We start from the raw sequence: 21,294 nt of genomic DNA on the forward strand, positions 1-21,294 counted from the left end.
GGCTAAGATTCTATCCAACACAAATAATTGCCAACCTAACAGTCTGGTCTTAAAGAATATAAGAAATTGCCATACTGAGTCAGACCAAGGGTCTATAAAGTCCAGCATCCTGTTTCCAACAGTGGCCATACCAGCCCACAAGTACCTGGCAAGTACCCAAACACTAAGTAGATCCCATGCTACTGATGCCAGTAATAGCAGTGGCTATTCCCTAAGTCAACTTGATTAATAGCACTTAATGGACTTCTCCTCCAAGAACTTATCCAAACCTTTTTTAAACCCAGCTACACTAACTGCACTAACCCACATCCTCTGGCAACAAATTCCAGAGCTTAATTGTTTTTGACTGAAAAAGACTTTTCTCTGATTAGTTTTAAATGTGCTACTTGCTAACTTAATGGAGTGCCCCCTAGTCCTTCTATTATCCGAAAGAGTAAATAAACGATTCACATTTACCTGTTCTAGACCTCTCATGATTTTAAAGACATTTATCATATCCCCCCTTGGCCGTCTCTTCTCCAAGCTGAACAGTCCTAACCTCTTTAGTCTTTTCTCATAGGGAAGCTGTTTCATCCCCTTTATCATTTTGTTCGCCTTTCTCTGTACCTTTTCCAGTGCAACTATATCTTTTTTGAGATGCAGCGACCAGAATTGTACACAGTACTCAAGGTGCAGTCTCACCAGGGAGAGTTACAGAGACATTATAACATTTTCTGTTTTATTCATCATTCCTTTCCTAATAATTCCTAACATTCTGTTTACTTCTTTGTTAACATTTTATGTAAACAAAGCCAGAATATAGACATGGCCTCTTTGTCATACACAAGTCTCCATCAGCTGCAAACAAGATACAACACCAAAAGATTGTCCATCTCAAGTTACATAGAATGATAGAATTTCCAGTAGGGGTCCCAAATCTTGTTACATAACAACTCTTTATCGTTCAACATAGATACTAACTTTACAAGTAAGGCAACTAAATGGACCTGAGTCCTCCAGTGTTCCAAAGTAGGCTCAGATTTTATTTCACGCTATGGATAAGTCCACGCATGCAACAACTGCTGTATCAACAGTTTCTGAAATTTGCTAAGTCTTTGGTTACCCCATAGCCCCAGAAAGATACAGCCCAGGGGACAAACCATCGAACCTTCCACTATTTGATCGATTCTACATCCCACTCTCTGCGAAAAGGCAGATATATATGGGCAACCCTATCAAACATGCATATATGAACCATTTTGCCTGCAACCATACCAACACAAAGGTGAGGCTGAGGCATTAAACTTACAAAAGAGCATGGGATATATATAACTGCATTATTAATTTGACCAGCAATTCAGCCCTTTTGGCACACAAAGAAGACTTATGCACTTTATACCAAATAAGCCTTCATGTCTTGGATTTCATCTGGAGCCTCAGATCTTCTGCCCACTGCTCTTCAACCTTCAGAATGGGGTTACGATTCAGATAGGCCTTCATAATTTTCCTATACAGTATGGAGCACACTTTCTGCCTAGCAAGTCCCCCAGCAAAGGCTAACTCTACTGGTGAAGGCATGGTCCACTGCCAACCCTCTCTGTTTTCTGTTCAACGTTTCAAGCAAGTGTGTATAGTAGGAATGAGACTGGGCAGAAATTTCAAACTCTTTTTGAAGCTCCTGAAAGGACCTTACCCTGTCCTCTTCATACAAATCATTTAAACATTGCAGTTCTGCCTCCCACCATTGTTTTGCCTCATGGCTATATATATGGAATGACAATGCTGGATTCTTCCACAGAGGTGAGAATGCCAGAGGGCCCTTTCCACTAATATCCAACTCTCTTCATAGCACTCTCCAAGATTTAGCTGTACAGGCAATGGTAGGGCAAATTCCACAGGCCCTCCTTCCCCCAGAGAACAATGAACTAGACATGAGCAATGAGAGAAGTTCAGTCTCCCCTGTCATATTCCTTTCAATGGCTAACCATGGAGACAGTCTATCTCTATATAACCATGAAAAGATTCCCCAAAAGCGGGTGGCCCAAAAATAGGCTTGTAGATCTGGAAAAGCCTTACCTCCCCATTCCTTAGGCCTACATAAAGGGGTAGATTTTTAAAAATAGCGCGATCGCGTACTTTTGTTGGCGCACCAGGCGCCAACAAAAGTACGCTGGATTTTATAAGATACGCGCGTAGCCGCGCATATCTTATAAAATCCGGGATCGGCGCGCGCAAGGCTGCCGATTTTGGGCAGCCTGCACGCGCCGAGCCGTGCAGCCTGCCTCCGTTCCCTCCGAGGCCGCTCCGAGCCCTCCCCTCACCTTCCCCTCCCTTCCCCTACCTAACCCACCCCCCCGGCCCTATCTAAACCCCCCCTACCTTTATCCATGGATTTACGCCTGCCGGAGGCCCTCTCCAAGACCCGACCCGGGGACTGTTCCGGAGGGCGCGGTCACGCCCCCGGAACGCCCCCGAGCCGAAACCATGCCCCCGGGCCTGCCCCCGAAACGCCACGTCATTTTGCGATGCCCCCGACACGCCCTCTTAAAAAAGTTGCGCGCCGGCGCGAGGGCCCTGCTTGCATAAATCCAGCCGGATTTACGCGAGCAGGGCATTTAAAATCCGCCCGAAAGTGCGCAGCTCAACCCTCATGGGTTTACCATCCCACAAAAGCTCCAGAAGCATGTTATTCACTGTTACAAAAAATTTTTTTGGGAACAAAAGCAAGACACATTGATTCTACCCCCTCCCCCAAGAAATATAATAGCCCCGCCAGTCCTGCAGATCTTGCTGAATCTTAGTAAAAATTGGTATGAATTGAGCCAATAAAGATCCCCCAAATTACTGGGCACAAAAACACCCAAATATTTAATATGAGACAATGCTTTTTTGAAGTGAGCAAAACAATCAGGGATATCTTCCACCTTGCAAACACCAATAGGAAAGATCTCTGATTTATAATAATTAACTTTATATCAAGTAACTTCCCCGAAAGCCGCCAATACTGCTAACAGCCTCTGCCCTGACCTTTTGTGAAGAGACAGAAATAATAACTCATCATCCGCATATAGGGATATAAGGTATGATTTCTCTCCCACTGATATGCCATGCATATCCCTATCAGCTCCCATTGATATACCAGCAAGGGCGCGAACCTCAGGGGCATCCCCCGAGATGACGTCATCCACTTCCAATATAAAATGTATCAGTATTCGCTAACAATTTGAGTTAGCAAGGATTGCGGGGATTCATCTGGACCCGCTTCTCTCTACGCTACTCTGCCTCCTCGGACTTACCAGGGGTACCCGCTCCTCGGGGGGCAAACAGGAACCGGTACTCGCTCCTCGAGGGCCCATGTTCGTAAACACACTGAAGATTCTCTATTGCCTGGAAGCGATCCATCTTTCCCTGGAACCAGGTACTCGCTCCTCGAGGGCCTAACCCTTTCCAGCTATTGAGCTTCCTCAAGACCTTATGTGAGTTATCATCTAAGTATTGGCTATGTATACAGCATACCCTGTCTACTCACTATCTATAGTTTCTCTACAGCTCAGCAACCCTGGGATCATGGTTCCAGCACCTGAGGGACTTCAGCCCTCCCGGGCATATCAGCTCACTACTGCCACCTCTGGTGGTTCTGCTAACTTGTCTAATAAAAGAATTATCTGTCTGTCTCCATACTCAAGCCTAGCCGGTGGTCCCTCTCAGAATATCCTCCTGGGGGCACTGTCATCTGCCATCGGCCCAAGGATCCACCTATCTATATTCCTCCTCAGCTGAGTGCCCTCTCCAAGCACTCCGCTGGTAACAGATTGCTACTCCTTCCCCATCAGGAGTCTTCAGCAGCAGATTCATAACAGATTGCTAACTCCGCAGTCTAAACCCTAACAGATTGTTATCTATTCCCTCTACAGGAGCTGAGCATATCAGATTGCTAACTCCTCCCATCTTGAAGAGTAGATCATAACAGATTGCTAACTCCTCTTTCCACAGGAGCAGATTCATAACAGATTGCTAACTCCTCCTCCAACAGGAGTATCCAGCAACCGATTCCTAACATATGCAAGAATATATGTGGTCATTGAAACCATGTATATTGAATGTGTGTACTTTTCCTACCTATTTTTAAAATATACATGCATGTATTTTATGCACAACAGTAAAGCAGAACGTATTTGCATAAATTTTGATTTGCACGTGTACAGCAGCTCACCCAGTTCTTCTCCAGGTCATCAAGACCTTCTTGGTTCTTCAGCCTAAAGTCCCCCAGTTCACCAAGACCTCTCATCCTGTCAGTACTACACAATAAACACTTTTAATATCACACCAGATTATTAGCAGATGTAAAAATGCATGAGTACGATGGAAAATGTACACATTTTTCTTTTAAAATAGCAAGTTATGCACGGAATTGTTGTCCCCGCCTCAGAACATACCTGGACTGTCTCTTTTTTACCTGTATATAAGTGCACATGAAAATGGAAATACATGTTTACTTTTGACTTTTCTAAAATACAGAATATGCGAGTAGATGCTACTTCCGTGTGTATATGCTCATTTTTATGTGCATAACATTTGAAAATTCACCCCATAGTTTTTATAATCCAAAAAGTATGCTTGTAAGCCCAAATCTCTTTTCAACTCCATCCCTGAGTACACCTCGGTTCTGTCTGGGTAAACTTACACGTTAACTGGATATGATCACATATGTTAACCCACATATCAGGTGGCAATTTTTGAAAAGCCCATATCTGTGAGTAAAGCACTGTTTTGTTCACAGAAATGTTTTTGAAAATTACCCTCCTTGTAAAGGAAAATAGAATAAAAAATTTAGTTTTAGTTTATTTAGTTGAAAAGAAGTTTTAGTTTGTTTATTTTATATTTATGTAATATTGTCAAAGTGTAGGGTTACTACAATTACACTCCCAACACGGCTTCCAAATCCAAGTTAGCTTGACAGGAACAGCTAGAGTCTGACGACTTCTTTGAGTTTAAATGTCTTTCCCCCTGACCCCACTGTAGCAATTCCCGCATGTTTGAAGCAAAATTCTGTGTTGCTGCACAGCCTCTCTTGCAGCTGACCTTCTCCCTCGCTGTAGCAGTTCTAGTAAATTCCCAACACAGTCTTAGATAGCTGCATAGCATCCCCTTTTACTTATTCCCCCTGCCCCCCCCCCCCCCCACTGAAGCAATCCCAGCACATTGAAAGCAAAGTTTTGTGTTGCTGTGCAGCCTTTTTTGCAGCTGTTCTCCCTCGCTGCAGCAGTCCTAGTAACCTTTAAACACAGTCTTAGATAGCTGCACAGCATCCCTATAACTTATTCCCTTTCTCCGCTGTCACAGTGTTTGGCCCTTAAACATTTGCAAAGTTTAGTCACTGTCCATTTTTCAATACAGTTACCTTCAACTCTGTCAACCCGACTTCTAGTATGCTTCTTTGGGAAGTCTTCTTTCTGCTGGTGGGAGAAAGCCCCCCCCCCCCCCGGTCTCTCCCTCATTCATCTAAAAAATGGCCCCTTATGTTTCCACCCACCCTACTCTTGGTTACCCTTCCTCTGCATCCAGTAATTTCCCTGACTTCCTTCGCACTCTGAGATTTGTAGTTTTTTGTTTATAACTTGCTCTGGGATCATCTTGTCTTCATTGTGGGTGTGGACCCTTAGGCCGAGGGGGAATTGGTGCAAACCACAGGGAGGAGCCCTGCAGGTCCCCACCGTTAGCAGGTGGAGCTGGATGAAGCAGAAGCCCAAGTGGATCTTTGCCAATATCAGCCCACGTTCCCCTTAAGTTGAGCCCTTGGGTGCCGCAGCTGGCTGGTCTTAGGTGCGGGCCTCTGTGGAGGTGAAGATCCATAGAAATGAAGTCGTTACAGGCCAGGACGAAAAAGGAAGCAAAGTCAGACAAGCAGCGGTCGGGGCAGGCAGCAATCGCCAGGATCAGGTTTAGGCTGTGGTCAGAGGCAAGCAGTGTTCCAGCAGTGTTGTGGTTCAGGTAATAGTATTGCCAGGCGGAGGTCAAGCATCATCGAGGTCCAAACTGAAGTAAAAGCTAGGAGCCCAATCTGAATGAGACGAAGAAGGGGAGATGAGCAATCGCAGAAGCAGGACGAGACACTGAAGACAGGTAAAGAGGAGACTGAACTCCAAGACAAGAAGACCAAAGACAAACCAGACTGCCAGGTTCCAAAACCAGGAAACAGGAGCACAGGAAGACATATAGCAGAGACAGGAACCAGGAAGCAAGGATCCGGAACCAGGAATCAGGAACGCAGAGGCAAAGCACTACTCCAAATAGAGTCGACCTATTTCTAGGCATTAAGGAGGTGTCCTGGCTGGCTTTAAATAGTGGAGTCCCTGTGATGTCATCAGGCAGTGCCAGCCATGGTTTCCTGCCACTGGCGCTTTATAGGGGACAGGATCAGCACGTGCACATGCCTAGGAGGGTCCGGGACAGAGGAGGCATCGGAGGTTGGCTGAGTGCGGCAGTCTGCTGCACCAACGAGAAGCAACTTCAGAGGTCCCTAGAGCAGGGAAGGCCAGTAGCTCGCAGCAGGCTGTTGGGAGTTGAGAGGTCTCCCCTGATGTCTGCAGAAACTGGCTCGGGTCTGGGGCTGGAGGAAAGAGTGGTGATCCACAGGACGAGCCCATGCACCACCGAAAGCAACAGTCTTTTACCACTCCAGTTTCTCCTATACCAGGGGTCACACTCCCCCCTCCCTCAGCAGACATGATGGGATGTATATCCCATCACAGATAGTTTTAGTCTAAAATTTTTATTTTGTGTTTTGTTATATTTTTTCTATTGTTTTATGTGTATGGTTTTTAATGGTTTATTTTATTGTGATTTATAAGATGTGATATATTATGCATGTGATATGAATTGTTTGCCCTGAGTTACCTAGAAAAGTGAATTAAAATATGTTAAATAAAATAAAATACATAAAAGATGGATGCTTGAGGGAGGGAAATAAAATTCACATTTTCTATCAGAAAATAACCTTTGGAGGCGGGGTTGAACACAGAATAGAGCTTGATAATGGAGAGTTTAGCAGCCTCCCTTTCTCTTGCACTCCCTAAATATTATTTTTTGTGCCCTTCCAAATACCCTTTTGAGTATTTGAAAATAGCATGAATAGTAGCCAAACGTCTCATGTTATGACAGTAGATATATGAAAAAAGCTGATATTCTGTTCCGGTTGGGCTCGGGGGCTGATCGATGGGCTACAACACAACCCCAGGGCAAGGCTCAAGGTTCACATCGTGGATTGGTGAGCGCATCTGGGCATGGGCTGGGCTGAAGCTTAGAAGCACTTGGAGACTCGGAACACTTGGAGACACAGAACACTCAAGCCTCCGCTGAGTCTGCACACTCAGGAATGAGACCCAGCAACTCAATGCTGGTCTCTGGGGTAGCCCTCCAGCCTATCTGAAAGCCCTTTTGGACTTGCCACTTGGGAATGGCTTGAACATCAGTACAAACGGAGGTCGAGGACAGAAGATGACTCTGGAGACATGGACAAGACGAAGCACTGAAGACTTGGAACTAGACTTGAGAGGGATATCCAGGCTTGACAAGGGATCCACACAAACTGAAGACAGGAATCCAGGCAAGGAACAAAGCTAGGAACAAGGAGATCCGTTGACTGGGCAAGCTCCTTGAGACCAGAACTAAGAACAGGACTGGGAACTTGGAACTTAGATTTGAGACCTGGAACTAGGAAAACAAGGATGGACTCTGAGGACTTGAACCAGCGGAAATGACTTGAAGACTTGGATTCATGATTGTGCTGAGATGTGCCCTACACAGCTGCCACGGCTGGTCATGGACCACGAGCTTGCACACAAGGAAACTCAGAGACTTGGCGAGGATGAGGAACAGGAACCCTGGAACAGTGGAGATGAGGACTTGAACTCAGGAACTGAAGATTAGAACTTGAAGTGGAGACAAAGATTTGAGGTTGAACAGAAGACGGAGACCTGGACTGGAACTCAGGAAAAAAAGACACAGACTTTGGAGGTGAGGCATAGAACTCCATAGACTAGAAGACTTCGCCCCAAGACTAGGGTAGTGGCATGACCTACACAGCCCATCGTGGGCTGGTGTAAGTCATGCCAAATGCAGAACTTGGGTCAGGGCTTTGAAGACTTAGAAGGCTCTGGACTCGGGAGTAAGACAAAGACTCAGAAACCAGGAACAAAACATGGAACTTGGATTCAGGAACATGGCGAAGACTTGGACACAGGAACAAGACCCTGAAGACATGAACCTGGAACATGGTACATGGTAGAGCTCCAAACAAAGAACATGAAGACCTTGAAGAAGCGAAAATCAAGAACATGAACTCCAATGACTCTTGGAGCGAAGAGCTGAACCAGGAACTCCAGGGGTGAAGCAACTCCTTTTAAAGGCAACGAGGCACTGGCAGAAAAGCCCTTTTATAGGGCTGCAGGCATGACATCATCAGGGAGGGCCATGGGGATTTTCCCAAGATCCCTTTAAATTACAAGCAGAGGCACTTGCGCGCGCCTAGAGGGTGCCAGCAGGAGTGGGATGGAAGTCAGTGGCCCTCAGGCCACGAGGATCACAGTAGCACTGGCAGCATTCCTCTGCCGCATGGATGGTGGAGGCAGCATACAGCTGGCATCAGGAGCCGGTGGAGGTGACTCAGTGCCACATGGGAATGGCAGCATGGCTCAGCAGCATCGGCGGCTTCTCCAGGCCGTGCCCAGGAGTTGAGTGGAGCAAGCACAACCGTCGCCTAGTGCAGGCACAGGCCTCTGGGGATGAACTGAGCCTAATGGTTTGTTTTTTTTTAATTAGCATTAGTAAAGCAAAATCTGACAAGGCCAAATTGTGCCAGGGTAGAAAAATAACTCTTTTATGGTGGAGGAATAGATGCACCACTTCATTGTAGGTTTCATGGTGAAATGGCTATCATGGTAAAGAAGGGGATGAAGAATAACAAAAATATTTGAGTGGCATAGAAAGAATGAGTATAACCTGAGTTCAGTGAAGTAAGGAATTAATGGATTTCCCTCCCCCCCCCCCTTATTAAAGAATATGTACAAACTAATAAGAATGCATATGAGTAATTTTGAATGTTCTTTCAGGTATGGGAGCTAGAGACAGGTTATCAAATATATGAGATCGCAAATGCCCATGGGCGTAATATTGAAGTGACTGCAGCAGATATTGATGGACATGGATTTCATCTTGTCACTGGGGCAATTAATGGTAAGAAGATTAGATAAGCACAAGAAATACCTATGAGCTGAAATGCTGCAAATGTACATGCATTGCATCTGAATGGCTACTGTTAGCCTTTCCCCCTCTTCTTCCTTTCTTCCCTAATAACATTTTCAAAGAGCAACCATTTTCCATATAGATACATATAAAATAAAAAAGGAAACCTATTAACGTTTAGAATAACAGGACCTCTATATGTTCTACAGGAGGGTTTTAAGCTTGCCACTTGGGAATGGCAAGCTTAAAACCCTCCTGTAGAACATATAGAGGTCCTGTTATTCTAAAAGTTAATAGGTTTCCTTTTTTATTTTATATGTATCTATATGGAAAATGGTTCTCCTCCTGCTTGCAACAGAGAAATGACCACAGATTCTGTTTTGTTCCCCAAAGGAAATAAATCTAAAATAAGGCTAGGAGGCTAGAACAAGGACACTCGAACACCATTTCTTTTTGGACTAGGAATGGATTTTCCCCAGTCTGGTTTATTTACATCTTTTTATTATACCGACGTTCAAGACGAAAATTCTTATCACGCCGGTTTACATCGAACCAAAATTGGAAAAGTTACAAATAACAAGTATCTTCAAATCAATAAATTGATCAAATCTTGCACATTTCTCTCTAAAGGGATTGTAGCTGCAGAGGTAGCAAGTGAAGCTTGTTGGGTTAAGTAATTCCAGAAATAAGATACACAGATAAGGTCCGGATAGTAAAGAAAAGTAACTGCGGCTTGAAAGTAGTTTAAAAACCTAAAGGAAAAGTTCAAAAATCTAAAGGAATGAAAGTTTTGGACAAAACTAAGGCCAGAATATTACAGAACACCGGAAAGTCTTTTGTTTGCATGTTTCAATACAATAATTTAAATTTCTACAACTTTAGAATCGGGGGAGGGGGGGAATCAACAACAAAAATTGTGCAAGTGACAAGGCCTGTGAGTCCCTTGCCCCACAGTGCAGATGTTAAGAATCCAGCAAACTGTTCTTCAGCGCTTTTTACACACATGTTTACTAGCACTTGTTTTTGTCTTTTTCTAAAATTGCAGGAACGTCTATCTTTTGGCAAAAGGTGTACACTCTCAAAATTGTTTTAAAAAATGATTTGCAGGTACTTTTGCACTTGTATTGTCTGAGGCTTAATTCTGGCTGTAAGGATCAAATAATAGGAATGTGCATTTGTTTGAAATGAAATAGCAAATGACAAAGATATTTCCTATTTCGTTTCACTAAGTTTTCAAAACAAAATAATAGAAAATCCAACAAAATTCCATTGATCTTCTCGTTTTGTTTTGAAAAATAAAAAACCCATCAGACCTAGGCTCAGGCCCAAGGCCTTGGCCCCGCTAGGCATAGACTGATGCCTAAAGCAGAATCTGTGTGTCATATGCCTGGGCACAAAACTGGCCTAGGCGTAGGCCCAGGCTCAACATAGGGGCTGCCGTCTGCAGCCTGGGTCCCAATGCTAGGACTTCAGCCTAGGCCCAGGTCTAGAGGCCAGAAACCAGGCCAACGAGCTCCTCTTCATTCTCAAAATGACTACCTTCCTCTTCAGCGGAGAGTGCCATTTTGATGTACGGCTAATCATTTAAATAGCCGTACATCAAAATGGTGCCTTCTGCTGAGGAGGAACATAAGAACATAAGAAAATGCCATACTGGGTCAGACCGAGGGTCCATCAAGCCCAGCATCCTGCTTCCAACAGTGGCCAATCCAGGCCATAAGAACCTGGCAAGTACCCAAAAACTAAGTCCATTCCATGTAGTGGCTATTCTCTAAGGGGTAGATTTTTAAAAAATACGCAAGCGCGTATCTTATAAAATCCAGGGTCGGCACGTGCAAGGGGGTGCACATTTGTGCGACCTGCACGCGCCGAGCCCAGCGCGGCCTGCCTGTTCCCTCAGAGGCCGCTCCGATTTCGGAGCGGCCTCTGAGGGAACTTTTCTTCGTCCTCCCCCCACCTTCCCCTCCCTTCTCCTACCTAACCCACCCCCCCCCCCGGCCCTATCTAAACCCCCCCCCCCCTTACCTTTGTCGGCAAAGTTACGCCTGCTGAAAGCAGGCGTAACTTTGCGCGCGTCGCCGGCAGCCCCGCTCCGTCCTCTGGTCCCAGGGGCGTGGTCCGGAGGCCTCAACCACGCCCCGGGCCGGCGCCACGCCTCCGGGCCCGCCCCCGAAACGCCGCGTCGTTTCGGGGACGCCCCCAGACACGCCCCCTCCCTCCCCTTTTCGAAAGCCCTGGGACTTACGCACGTCCCGGGGCTTTACGCGCGCCGGCGGCCTATTCAAAATAGGCGCGCCGGTGCGCGAGGGCCCTGCGCGCGTAAATCCGGAAGGATTTACGCGGGCGGTCCTTTTAAAATCCGCCCCTAAGTGAACTTAATAGCAGGTAATGGACTTCTCCTCCAAGAACTTATCCAATCCTTTTTTAAACACAGCTATACTAACTGCACTGACCACATCCTCTGGCAACAAATTCCAGAGTTTAATTGTGCGTTGAGTAAAAAAGAACTTTCTCCGATTAGTTTTAAATGTGCCCCATGCTAACTTCATGGAGTGCCCCCTAGTCTTTCTACTATCCGAAAGAGTAAATAACCGATTCACATCTACCCGTTCTAGACCTCTCATGATTTTAAACATCTCTATCATATCCCCCCTCAGTCGTCTCTTCTCCAAGCTGAAAAGTCCTAACCTCTTTAGTCTTTCCTCATAGGGGAGTTGTTCCATTCCCCTTATCATTTTGGTAGCCCTTCTCTGTACCTTCTCCATCGCAATTATATCTTTTTTGAGATGCCTAAGTAAAATCATTCTGGCATATCCTCAAGTGGAGGATGTCAATTTATGAAAACAGAAGAGGAGCTCTGTGGCCTAGTCTCTGGCCTCTGGACCTTGGCCTGGGCCTGGGCCTGGGCCTAGGCATAGGCCGAGGCTCTGGAATCAAAACCCAGCTTCTGGGCTGGGCCCCAGCATCAGTCCTTAGCATGAGGACCAGGCCTCCAAACGAGGTCTCAACATTGGGCCCTGGCCTAGGCCTTGATCGTGGCGTCCTCCCAGGGCCTAGGCTTACGCAAGCCGAGGATTCGGCCTGAGGCTAGGCCTCTTCATCAGATCCCTTCTGTACTGGGTAAGTTGGGTCTGGGGAGGATCCTGGCTCTGGCAGTTTTGGGAGGGTGAGAGGGATGGGCTGCAAGGGGCCTCAAATGGCCCCATTTCTTTTTTTTTAATCTGTTTTTTGGGGGAGTAGAAAAATATTTATTTCATTTTTGTAAACTTTAGAAAATGAAATAAACATTATATAAAACTAAATTAGTGGAAAAAAACACAAAAAACAAAATAAAAAAATGAAACATTTTTTTCCCAACACATCCCTATCAAATAATATATTATGGGCCAGCTTTTTAGATTGTATAAAGGACATTCTAGGAATTTAGAAAAGATTTCACTTGTGCTGATTATGTTTAGTCTGCATGGGAAAAGTAAGCCTTGGGTTAAGAACATAAGAAGAACATAAGAACATAATAAACATGCACAATTTTAAAATAAGAGTAACAAACTGAGGCCTAGATTCATTAAATTGCTATAAAAAGGGCAGAATTAGCACCTGCGATAAAAAAGGGATTGCAAAGGCAGTTTACATGTGGTGAGTTGCGCATTGCGTCAGCGGGTCGTGCATCATTTTACGCGGCGTGCATAGATTAGTGCATGGCATGTTATTTTTATAGTTTATATATACTGGCTTCCTGCAGCTGCCTCTTTGAGTGGGTGTTAGGCGTTTGGAGAGAGGAGAGTAGGTGAGTTGATGGCAGTTAGTAGTTGGTTGGAGGTAGTTAGCAATTTCTGAGTGTGGTATCCTGTGGCTTGTTTCTCATCTGTTTCCGTTTCCCTTGGTATATTGTCTTGATCTGTGTTGTGTTTGTGGCATTGTGGACCCTTGGTCGCAATGGAGATAACTCCTCCCATGGGGAAGGGCCCCGTGGGGAACCACTGCGATAGGCTGAACTCACATAGCAGACACAGTATGGATAGAGGCTTTATTGTACTGCTGTAGTAGATAGATGGTGAAAGCAGGAAGGTAAGGCACTGATCCATGAAGTGCCAGTACATTCAACAGGCTCAGACGTATAGTCTCACCCAGATGTTCACGATAGGCGGGAGCCCACAGTGTAGGTAATGCCACGGCTGGTGGGTGGAGCTGGAGCACCGGATCGTAAAGGTACTGACAGGAATGAAGGCGTCTTCCTGGTGGTGGAATGGTGGGACCGAAGGTCCGTGGTGAGGATATAATGGCAGATAGGCACTCGAGGAGCAAGTACCTGATAGTCCGATATCCTGAAATGTAGAAGAGAAAGAAAGACCCTCGAGGAGCGGTTGTCTTAGTTAGTGAGGACCCCGAAGGATAGTTGGAAGCGAGAGACCCCTGAGGAGCAGGTGTCTAGAGCTTCTACAGGAGCAGAGCCTTGGAATGAAAGCGGCATCTAAGCATGCAGCTTAGAGCGGTCAGAGTAGCTAAACTGAAGTCTTTGCTAACTCAAGGTGGTAGTGGAAGCGGAGGCTAGATATACTGGAGGTACTGACATCATGCAGTGGGGCCGCCCCCGAGGTTCCCGCCATGACGTGTATTTGAGTGTAGGAGATGTGTGCGCTCGCGCCCTAGGAGGCCACGGGAGTGAGCATAGCAGACTGGGACGCCCATGCTAGTTTGGAAACGCCGAAACCCTCGGCACTTGGCACCGGAGGCAGCCATCTTGCCCAAGGAGAGTGAAAAAGGAGAAAAAAAAGGTAAGGCAGAGCGGTTGCAGCTGTCTGCGACCGACGGATGCAACAATCTGTGAGTATGAAAGTTTTTGTTAATTTGTCCTGTTTATCTGTCTTTGTGTTTGGGTAAGGCGGAGGAGAAGTGGTGAGGAGTGGTGGTGAGAAGCAGGAGTGGTGAGGAATGATGGTGAGGAGGAGGAGTGGTGAGCCGTGATAGTGAGGCAGAGGAGGAGTGGTGAGTGGAGGTGAGGCAGACGAGGAGTGGTGAGGCGTGGTGGTATTGAGGAGTGGAGAGGATGGAGTGTGAGAGGCAGGGGAGAGGAGAGGAGATGCATGAGGAGAGGGGGAAGGAAGGAAGAGAGGTGGAGGGAGGACGAGGACAGGCGTGCTAGGAGAAGGAGTAGAAATAGGGACAGGGACAGGTGTAAAAATAGGGAGGGGGCAAAAGATAGGAGGAGGTGGGAGGGGGAAAGGGATAGGCAGGCGAGCCCAGTGGGAGGAAGATGACAGGTTAGGGATAAACAGAGAGGGCAGGGGGGAGGGGAGTTAGTAGGGCAGGTGCTGGGGGGAGGGAGGAAGGGAGGAATGAGAGGAGTGGTAACGAGTGTGAGGAAAGAGAAAACACCTCTCCGGAAGCAGAAGTGGCACCCCCTTCAGGCAGCAGGCACATTCATCTTAGAACGTTGAATTCAGCCCAGAGGACAATGAAATGATCATTGCTGGGATCCTGGAAAATTATGCCATGTTGTTCGGCAACCATGCAGTCAAGAACTCGAGGGCAGCCAAGGGCCAGAATTGGTGCACCATCACCCAGGCAATCTCAAGGTGCAGTGGTGTGAGACATAATGGAGAGCAGGTGGCACAAGATATCAAGTTATCGTAAAGGTATAGTTAAGGACTAAACTGGCGAACCACAAAAGGTACATCTAGTAGACCGGTGGAGGAACCCCTTGTCTGATTGTGCTGATGAGGAGCGCCTCGTGCTACGGCTGGGACTGGATGTGTTCGAGGGCATGGCTGAACAGCTGGTCACCACGCAAGCTAGAGCTGGTAAGTTCACCTCACCTGTAAATGCCAACGCTTCTACAGTTGTGCACATCATTTGGCATAAGATGCTCACATTTATTGACATACAAAGTACACATCTCATGCCAAACGGTCTATGTGTGTACTTCTTGGCTTTGGTACTTATGTTTTCTTTGTTTCTTGCTCAGGACTCTGCCGGTCCCAGCCTTGCAGCCCCAGGGACCAGCAGTGAAGAGCCAGGGACCAGTCGTGCAGCAGCACTTTTCTGTGCCTCCTTGCTTATGGACACTCAGACACAGTTCAGTGAGGAGGAGGAGGAGGAGGAATAGCAGCAGCAGCAGCTTCCTGAGCACAGCCAGATCCTGCAAGCCCACTCAATGTGAACCTAAATCTTTCCAGCTTCATGGAGGAACCCAACCTGTAGTGGCACACAATAGAGGCAGCGCAACCTTGCTCCTGCACACTACATGGCCAGCACAAGGCAGCACACACTGAGACAAAACAGCCCACCAGCCTCTTCATGCCACTTCTAGCAGCTCAAACCTCTACTCCGCCCACGACCAACTTCGGCAGCACCACAGGCACCAAGTGAGGCCTCAATGCATGAGCAGCTGGATCAGCTGGAAAGGAACCATGGTATCCACCTGCACCACATTCGGACAGAGCTAGTATATCACAGGAGGGCTATCAATGGGCAAACCCAAACCATGCGTGACAGCAGCCCACACACAAGCGCTCACCACAGTGGCAACCTCCCCAACATCCTCACCAAGATTCTACAAAGAATGCCAGAGCTTCCACCAGTGCTTTCCTCAGCATCCCAAGACTCTATGCCGCATTGCAGTCCCGAGAGACAACCCAGGGGTAAGCCCCCCAAAAGACATGCCACCCCCAAGTGGCAAGCCACAGCGTGGCAAAGTGCCGTGAATGTTCACAATTGATGCCCTGTAACGCGTAGAAACAAGACTTGTTTAATAGGCCTGGCCGGGCTTCTGGAAAGAGTTTCTGTGCCGCTGTGCTGGGTAGATGGAAGAAGGCTGCTGGGCCCATCCTCACTACAGAGTTCCTGTGCCAGCTAGATGGAAGAAGACTGCTGGGCCCATCCTCAATACAGAGTTCCTGTGCTGGCTTGCTGAAGGGGATAGTCTACGGTCTGCCACTGTTATCCTGCTGCCTAGTTCTAAAGCCCTTCTCGATGCTCCACCTGTACTCTAGCCGCCTTGATGAAGTCTCCAGTCACAATCCAGCTGCTACTTCTTCGCATAATGTCTCATCTCCTACTCCTGATGCTGGTGTCTGTCTTGTCTTATTTCATCTCATCTCAACCTGCTGCTGCCTCCATGTTGGTGTCTCATTTCATCTCAACTCATCATGCTGCTGCCTCCATGCTGGTGTCTCATCTCAGCTCAGCTCATCCTGCTGCCTCCTCCATGTTGCTTTGTCTGATCTCATCTCATGCTGCTGCTACCTCCATGCTGCTGTGTCTGATCTCATCTCATGCTGCTGCTACCTCCATGCTGCTGTGTCTGATCTCATCTCATGCTGCTGCTACCTCCATGTTGCTGTGTTTTCTCCTGGGGCTGCTACCTCCGTGCTGCTGTGTCTCTTTTCATCTCAGCTCATTATGATACTACCTCTATGTTGCTGTGTTTCATCTCATCTCACGCTGCTGCTGCCTCTATGCTGCTGTGTCTTCTCCTGGGGCTGCTACTTCCATGCTGCTGTGTCTCATCTCATCTCATTCTGCTGCTACCTCTATGCTGCGATGTCTTCACCTGAGGCTCCTGCCTCCATGCTGCGATGTCTTCACCTGAGGCTCCTGCCTCCAAGCTGCGGTGTCTTCGCTTGGTCCTTGGCCTCCATGCTGGGCTCTCCAGTCCTGCTCCTGTTGCCTGCTCCTTAACCTTTGCTGCCTTGGCCCTTAGGCTGTCCCCCATTTGAGTGTGCTCTTTTAACATGGACTGTCTGTTGCCTTCACTTGAGCTCTGCTGCCTTGGCCGTTAGCCTGTTTCCCCTTGAGTATGCCCTTTCAACATGAACTGTCTGGGGCCTTCACTTGAACTCTGCTGCCTTGGCCCTTAGGCTGTCCCCCCATTGAGTGTACTCTTTTAACATGGTATGTCTGGAGGCCTTTTGGTTTACATCACATAGTTGTGCTGCTATCAGCTCTAACATTAGAGTTTTACTGTAGCTATTTGGGGGCCACTTTCACTTCCTTTGTTCTTTGGGATAGGTGGCGATTTCCTTTCGTGGATTGCAAACTGGCTAAAAGACAGGAAATAGAGAGTAGGATTAAATGGACAATTTTCTCAGTGGAAGGGAGTGGACAGTGGAGTGCCTCAGGGATCTGTATTGGGACCCTTACTTTTCAATATATTTATAAATGATCTGGAAAGAAATATAACGAGTGAGATAATCAAATTTGCAGATGACACAAAATTGTTCAGAGTGGTTAAATCACAAGCAGATTGTGATAAATTGCAGGAAGACCTTGTGAGACTGGAAAATTGGGCATCCAAATGGCAGATGAAATTTAATGTGGATAAGTGCAAGGTGATGCATATAGGGAAAAATAACCCATGCTATAATTACACAATGTTGGGTTCCATATTAGGTGCTACAACCCAAGAAAGAGATCTAGGTGTCATAGTGGATAACACATTGAAATCGTCGGTACAGTGTGCTGCGGCAGTCAAAAAAGCAAACAGAATGTTGGGAATTATTAGAAAGGGAATGGTGAATAAAACGGAAAATGTCATAATGCCTCTGTATCGCTCCATGGTGAGACCGCACCTTGAATACTGTGTACAGTTCTGGTCGCCGCATCTCAAAAAAGATATAGTTGCGATGGAGAAGGTACAGAGAAGGGTGACCAAAATGATAAAGGGGATGGAACAGCTCCCCTATGAGTTAAGACTAAAGAGGTTGGAGCTTGGAGAAGAGACGGCTGAGGGAGGATATGATAGAGGTGTTTAAAATTATGAGAGGTCTAGAATGGGTAAATGTGAATCAGTTATTTACTCTTTCGGCTAATAGAAGGACTATGGGGCCCTCCATGAAATTAGCATGGGGCACATTTAAAACTAATCGGAGAACATTCTTTTTTACTCAACGCACAATTAAACTCTGGAATTTGTTGCCAGAGGATATTGTTAGTGCAGTTAGTGTAGCTGGGTTTAAAAAAGGTTTGGATAAGTTCTTGGAGGGGAAGTCCATTACATGCTATTAACATAAAAACGTGCCATACTGGATCAGACCAAGGGTCCATCAAGCCCAACATCCTGTTTCCAACAGTGGCCAATCCAGGCCATAAGAAACTGGTAAGTACCAAAAAACTAAATTTATACCATGTTACTGTTGCTAGTAATAGCAGTGGCTATTTTCTAAGTCAACTTAATTAATAGCAGATAATGGACTTCTCCTCCAAGAACTTATCCAATCCTTTTTTAAATGTCCCATATGCTAACTTCTTGGAGTGCCCGCTAGTCCTTTTGTTATCCGAAAGAATAAATAACCGATTCATATTTACCAGTTCTAGACCTCTCATGATTTTAAACACTTCTATCATATCCTCCCTCAGCCGTCTCTTCTCCAAGCTGAAAAGTCCTAACCACTTTAGTCTTTCCTCATAGGGGAGCTGTTCCATCCCTTTATCATTTTGGTTGCCCTTCTCTGTACCTTCTCCATCACAATTATATCTTTTTTGAGATGCGGCGACCACAATTGTACACAGTATTCAAGGTGTGGTCTCACCATGGAGCAATACAGAGGGATTATGACATTTTCCGTTTTATTCACCATTCCTTTTCTAATAATTCCCAACATTCTGTTTGCTTTTTTGACTGCCGCAGCACACTGAACTGACGATTTCAATGTGTTATCCACTATGACGCCTAGATCTCTTTCTTGGGAGGTAGCTCCTAATATGGAACCTAACATTGTGTAACTATAGCATGGGTTATTTTTCCCTATATGCATCACCTTGCACTTATCCATATTAAATTTCATCTGCCATTTGCCAGTCTCACAAGGTCTTCCTGCAATTTATCACAATCTGCTTGTGATTTATCTACTCTGAATAATTTTGTATCATCTGCAAATTTGATTACCTCACTCGTCGTATTTCTTTCCAGATCATTTATAAATATATTGAAAAGTAAGGGTCCCAATACAGATCCCTGAGGCACTCCACTGTCCACTCCCTTCCACTGAGAAAATTGTCCATTTAATCCTACTCTCTGTTTCCTGTCTTTTAGCCAGTTTGTAATCCACAAAAGGGTATCGGCACCTATCCCATGACTTTTTTCTTTTCCTAGAAGCCTCTCATGAGGAACTTTGTCAAATGATTTCTGAAAATCCAAATACACTACATCTACCGGTTCACCTATGTTTATTAACTCCTTCAAAAAAGAGAAGCAGAGTTGTGAGGCAAGACTTGCTTTGGGTAAAGTCATTCCGACTTTGTTCCATTAAACCATGTCTTTCTATATGTTCTGTGATTTTGATATTTAGAACACTTTCCACTATTTTTCCTGGCATTGAAGTCAGGCTAACTGATCTGTAGTTTCTCGGATCACCCCTGGAGCCCTTTTTAAATATTGGAGTTACATTAGCCACCCTCCATTCTTCAGGTACAATGAATGATTTTAATGATAGGTTACAAATTTTTACTAATAGGTCTGAAATTTCATTTTTTAGATCCTTCATAACCCTGCGGTGTATACCATCCAGTCCAGGTGATTTACTACTCTTCAGTTTGTCAATCTGGCCTACCACATCTTCTAGGTTCACCATGATCTGGTTCAGCCAATCTGAATCATTACCCATGAAAATCTTCTCCGGTACGGGTATCTCCCCAACATCCTCTTCAGTAAACACCGAAGCAAAGAAATTGTTTAATCTTTCCATGATGGCCTTATCTTCTCTAAGTGCCCCTTTAATCCCTCAATCATCTAACGGTCCAGCTGACTCCCTCACTGGCTTTCTGCTTCAGATATATTTTTAAAAGTTTTTACTGTGAGTTTTTGCCTCTACGGCCAACTTCTTTTCAAATTATCTCTTCGCCTGTCTTATCAATATCTTTCATTTAATTTGTCAATGCTTATGCATTATCCAATTTTCTTCTGTTGGATCCTTCTTCCAATTTTTGAATGAAGATCTTTTGGCTAAAATAGCTTCTTTCACCTAACCTTTTAACCATGCCCATAATCGTTTTGCCTTCCTTCCACCTTTCTTAATGTGTGGAATTCATCTGGACTGTGTTTCTAGGATGGTATTTTTTTTAACAGTGACTACGCCTCTTGCACACTTTTTACCTTTAGCTGCTCCTTTCAGTTTTTTTCTATTTTTCTCATTTTATCAAAGTTTCGCTTTTGAAAGTTTAGCACAAGAGCCGTTGATTTGTTTACTGTCCCCCTTCTAGTCATTAATTCAAATTTGATCATATTATGATCACCATTGCCAAGGGGCCCTACCACCGTTACCGCTCTCACCAAATCCTGTGCTCCACTGAGAATTAGGTCTAAAATTGCTCCCTCTCTCATCAGTTCCTGAACCAATTGCTCCATAAAACTGTCATTTATTCCATCCAGGAACTTTCTCTGTAGCATGTCCCGATGATACATTTACCCAGTCAATATTGAGGTAATTGAAATCTCCCATTATTACCACACTACCAATTTGGTTAGCTTCTCTAATTTCTCTTAGAATTTCACTGTCTATCTCACCATCTTGGCCAGGTGGACGGTAGTATACTCCTATCACTATGCTCTTCCCCAATACACAAGGGATTTCAACCCATAAAGATTCAATTGTGCATTTAGTCTCATGCAGGATCTTATCCTGTTGGACTCTATGCCATCCTGGACATAAAGTGCTACACCGCCTCCTGGGTGCTCCTCTCTGTCATTGTGATATAATTTGTACCCCTGTATAGCACTGTCCCAGTGGTTATCCTCCTTCCACCATGTCTCTGAGATGCCAATTAACTTTATGTCATCATTCACTGCTATACATTCTAATTCTCCCATCTTACTTCTTAGACTTCTGGCATTAGCATACAAACATTTCAAAGTTTGTTTTTTGTTGGTATTTTTATTCTGCTTTTTAATTGATAGGGATGAGTTAGAATTTTTTAGCTCAGGTGAGTTTTTAGTTACAGGCACTTGGACTACTTTTCTTATTATTGGAACCTCACTGTCGGGAAGTCCTAATTCTGATGCATCATTAGTATCCATTGTAGATAACTCCCTCTGAACCATGAGCTGCTGAGCGACTGTCTGCTTTCCCCTTTGTT

General features: G+C 45.5%; 1 protein-coding gene across 1 annotated transcript in view; it reads left to right on the forward strand.

Annotated features, from left to right (window-relative positions):
• WDR64 (WD repeat domain 64) overlaps positions 1–21,294 on the forward strand; it is a 540,197-nt gene that overhangs the window by 206,284 nt on the left and 312,619 nt on the right. The window contains exon 13 of the mRNA XM_029594015.1: positions 9,090–9,213. Within this exon, the coding sequence (XP_029449875.1) occupies positions 9,090–9,213 (124 nt within the window). The remainder of the gene's footprint in view (positions 1–9,089; positions 9,214–21,294) is intronic.

The sequence above is a fragment of the Rhinatrema bivittatum genome, chromosome 3 (genome assembly GCF_901001135.1).
Source record: "Rhinatrema bivittatum chromosome 3, aRhiBiv1.1, whole genome shotgun sequence".
Classification (NCBI taxonomy): domain Eukaryota; kingdom Metazoa; phylum Chordata; class Amphibia; order Gymnophiona; family Rhinatrematidae; genus Rhinatrema; species Rhinatrema bivittatum.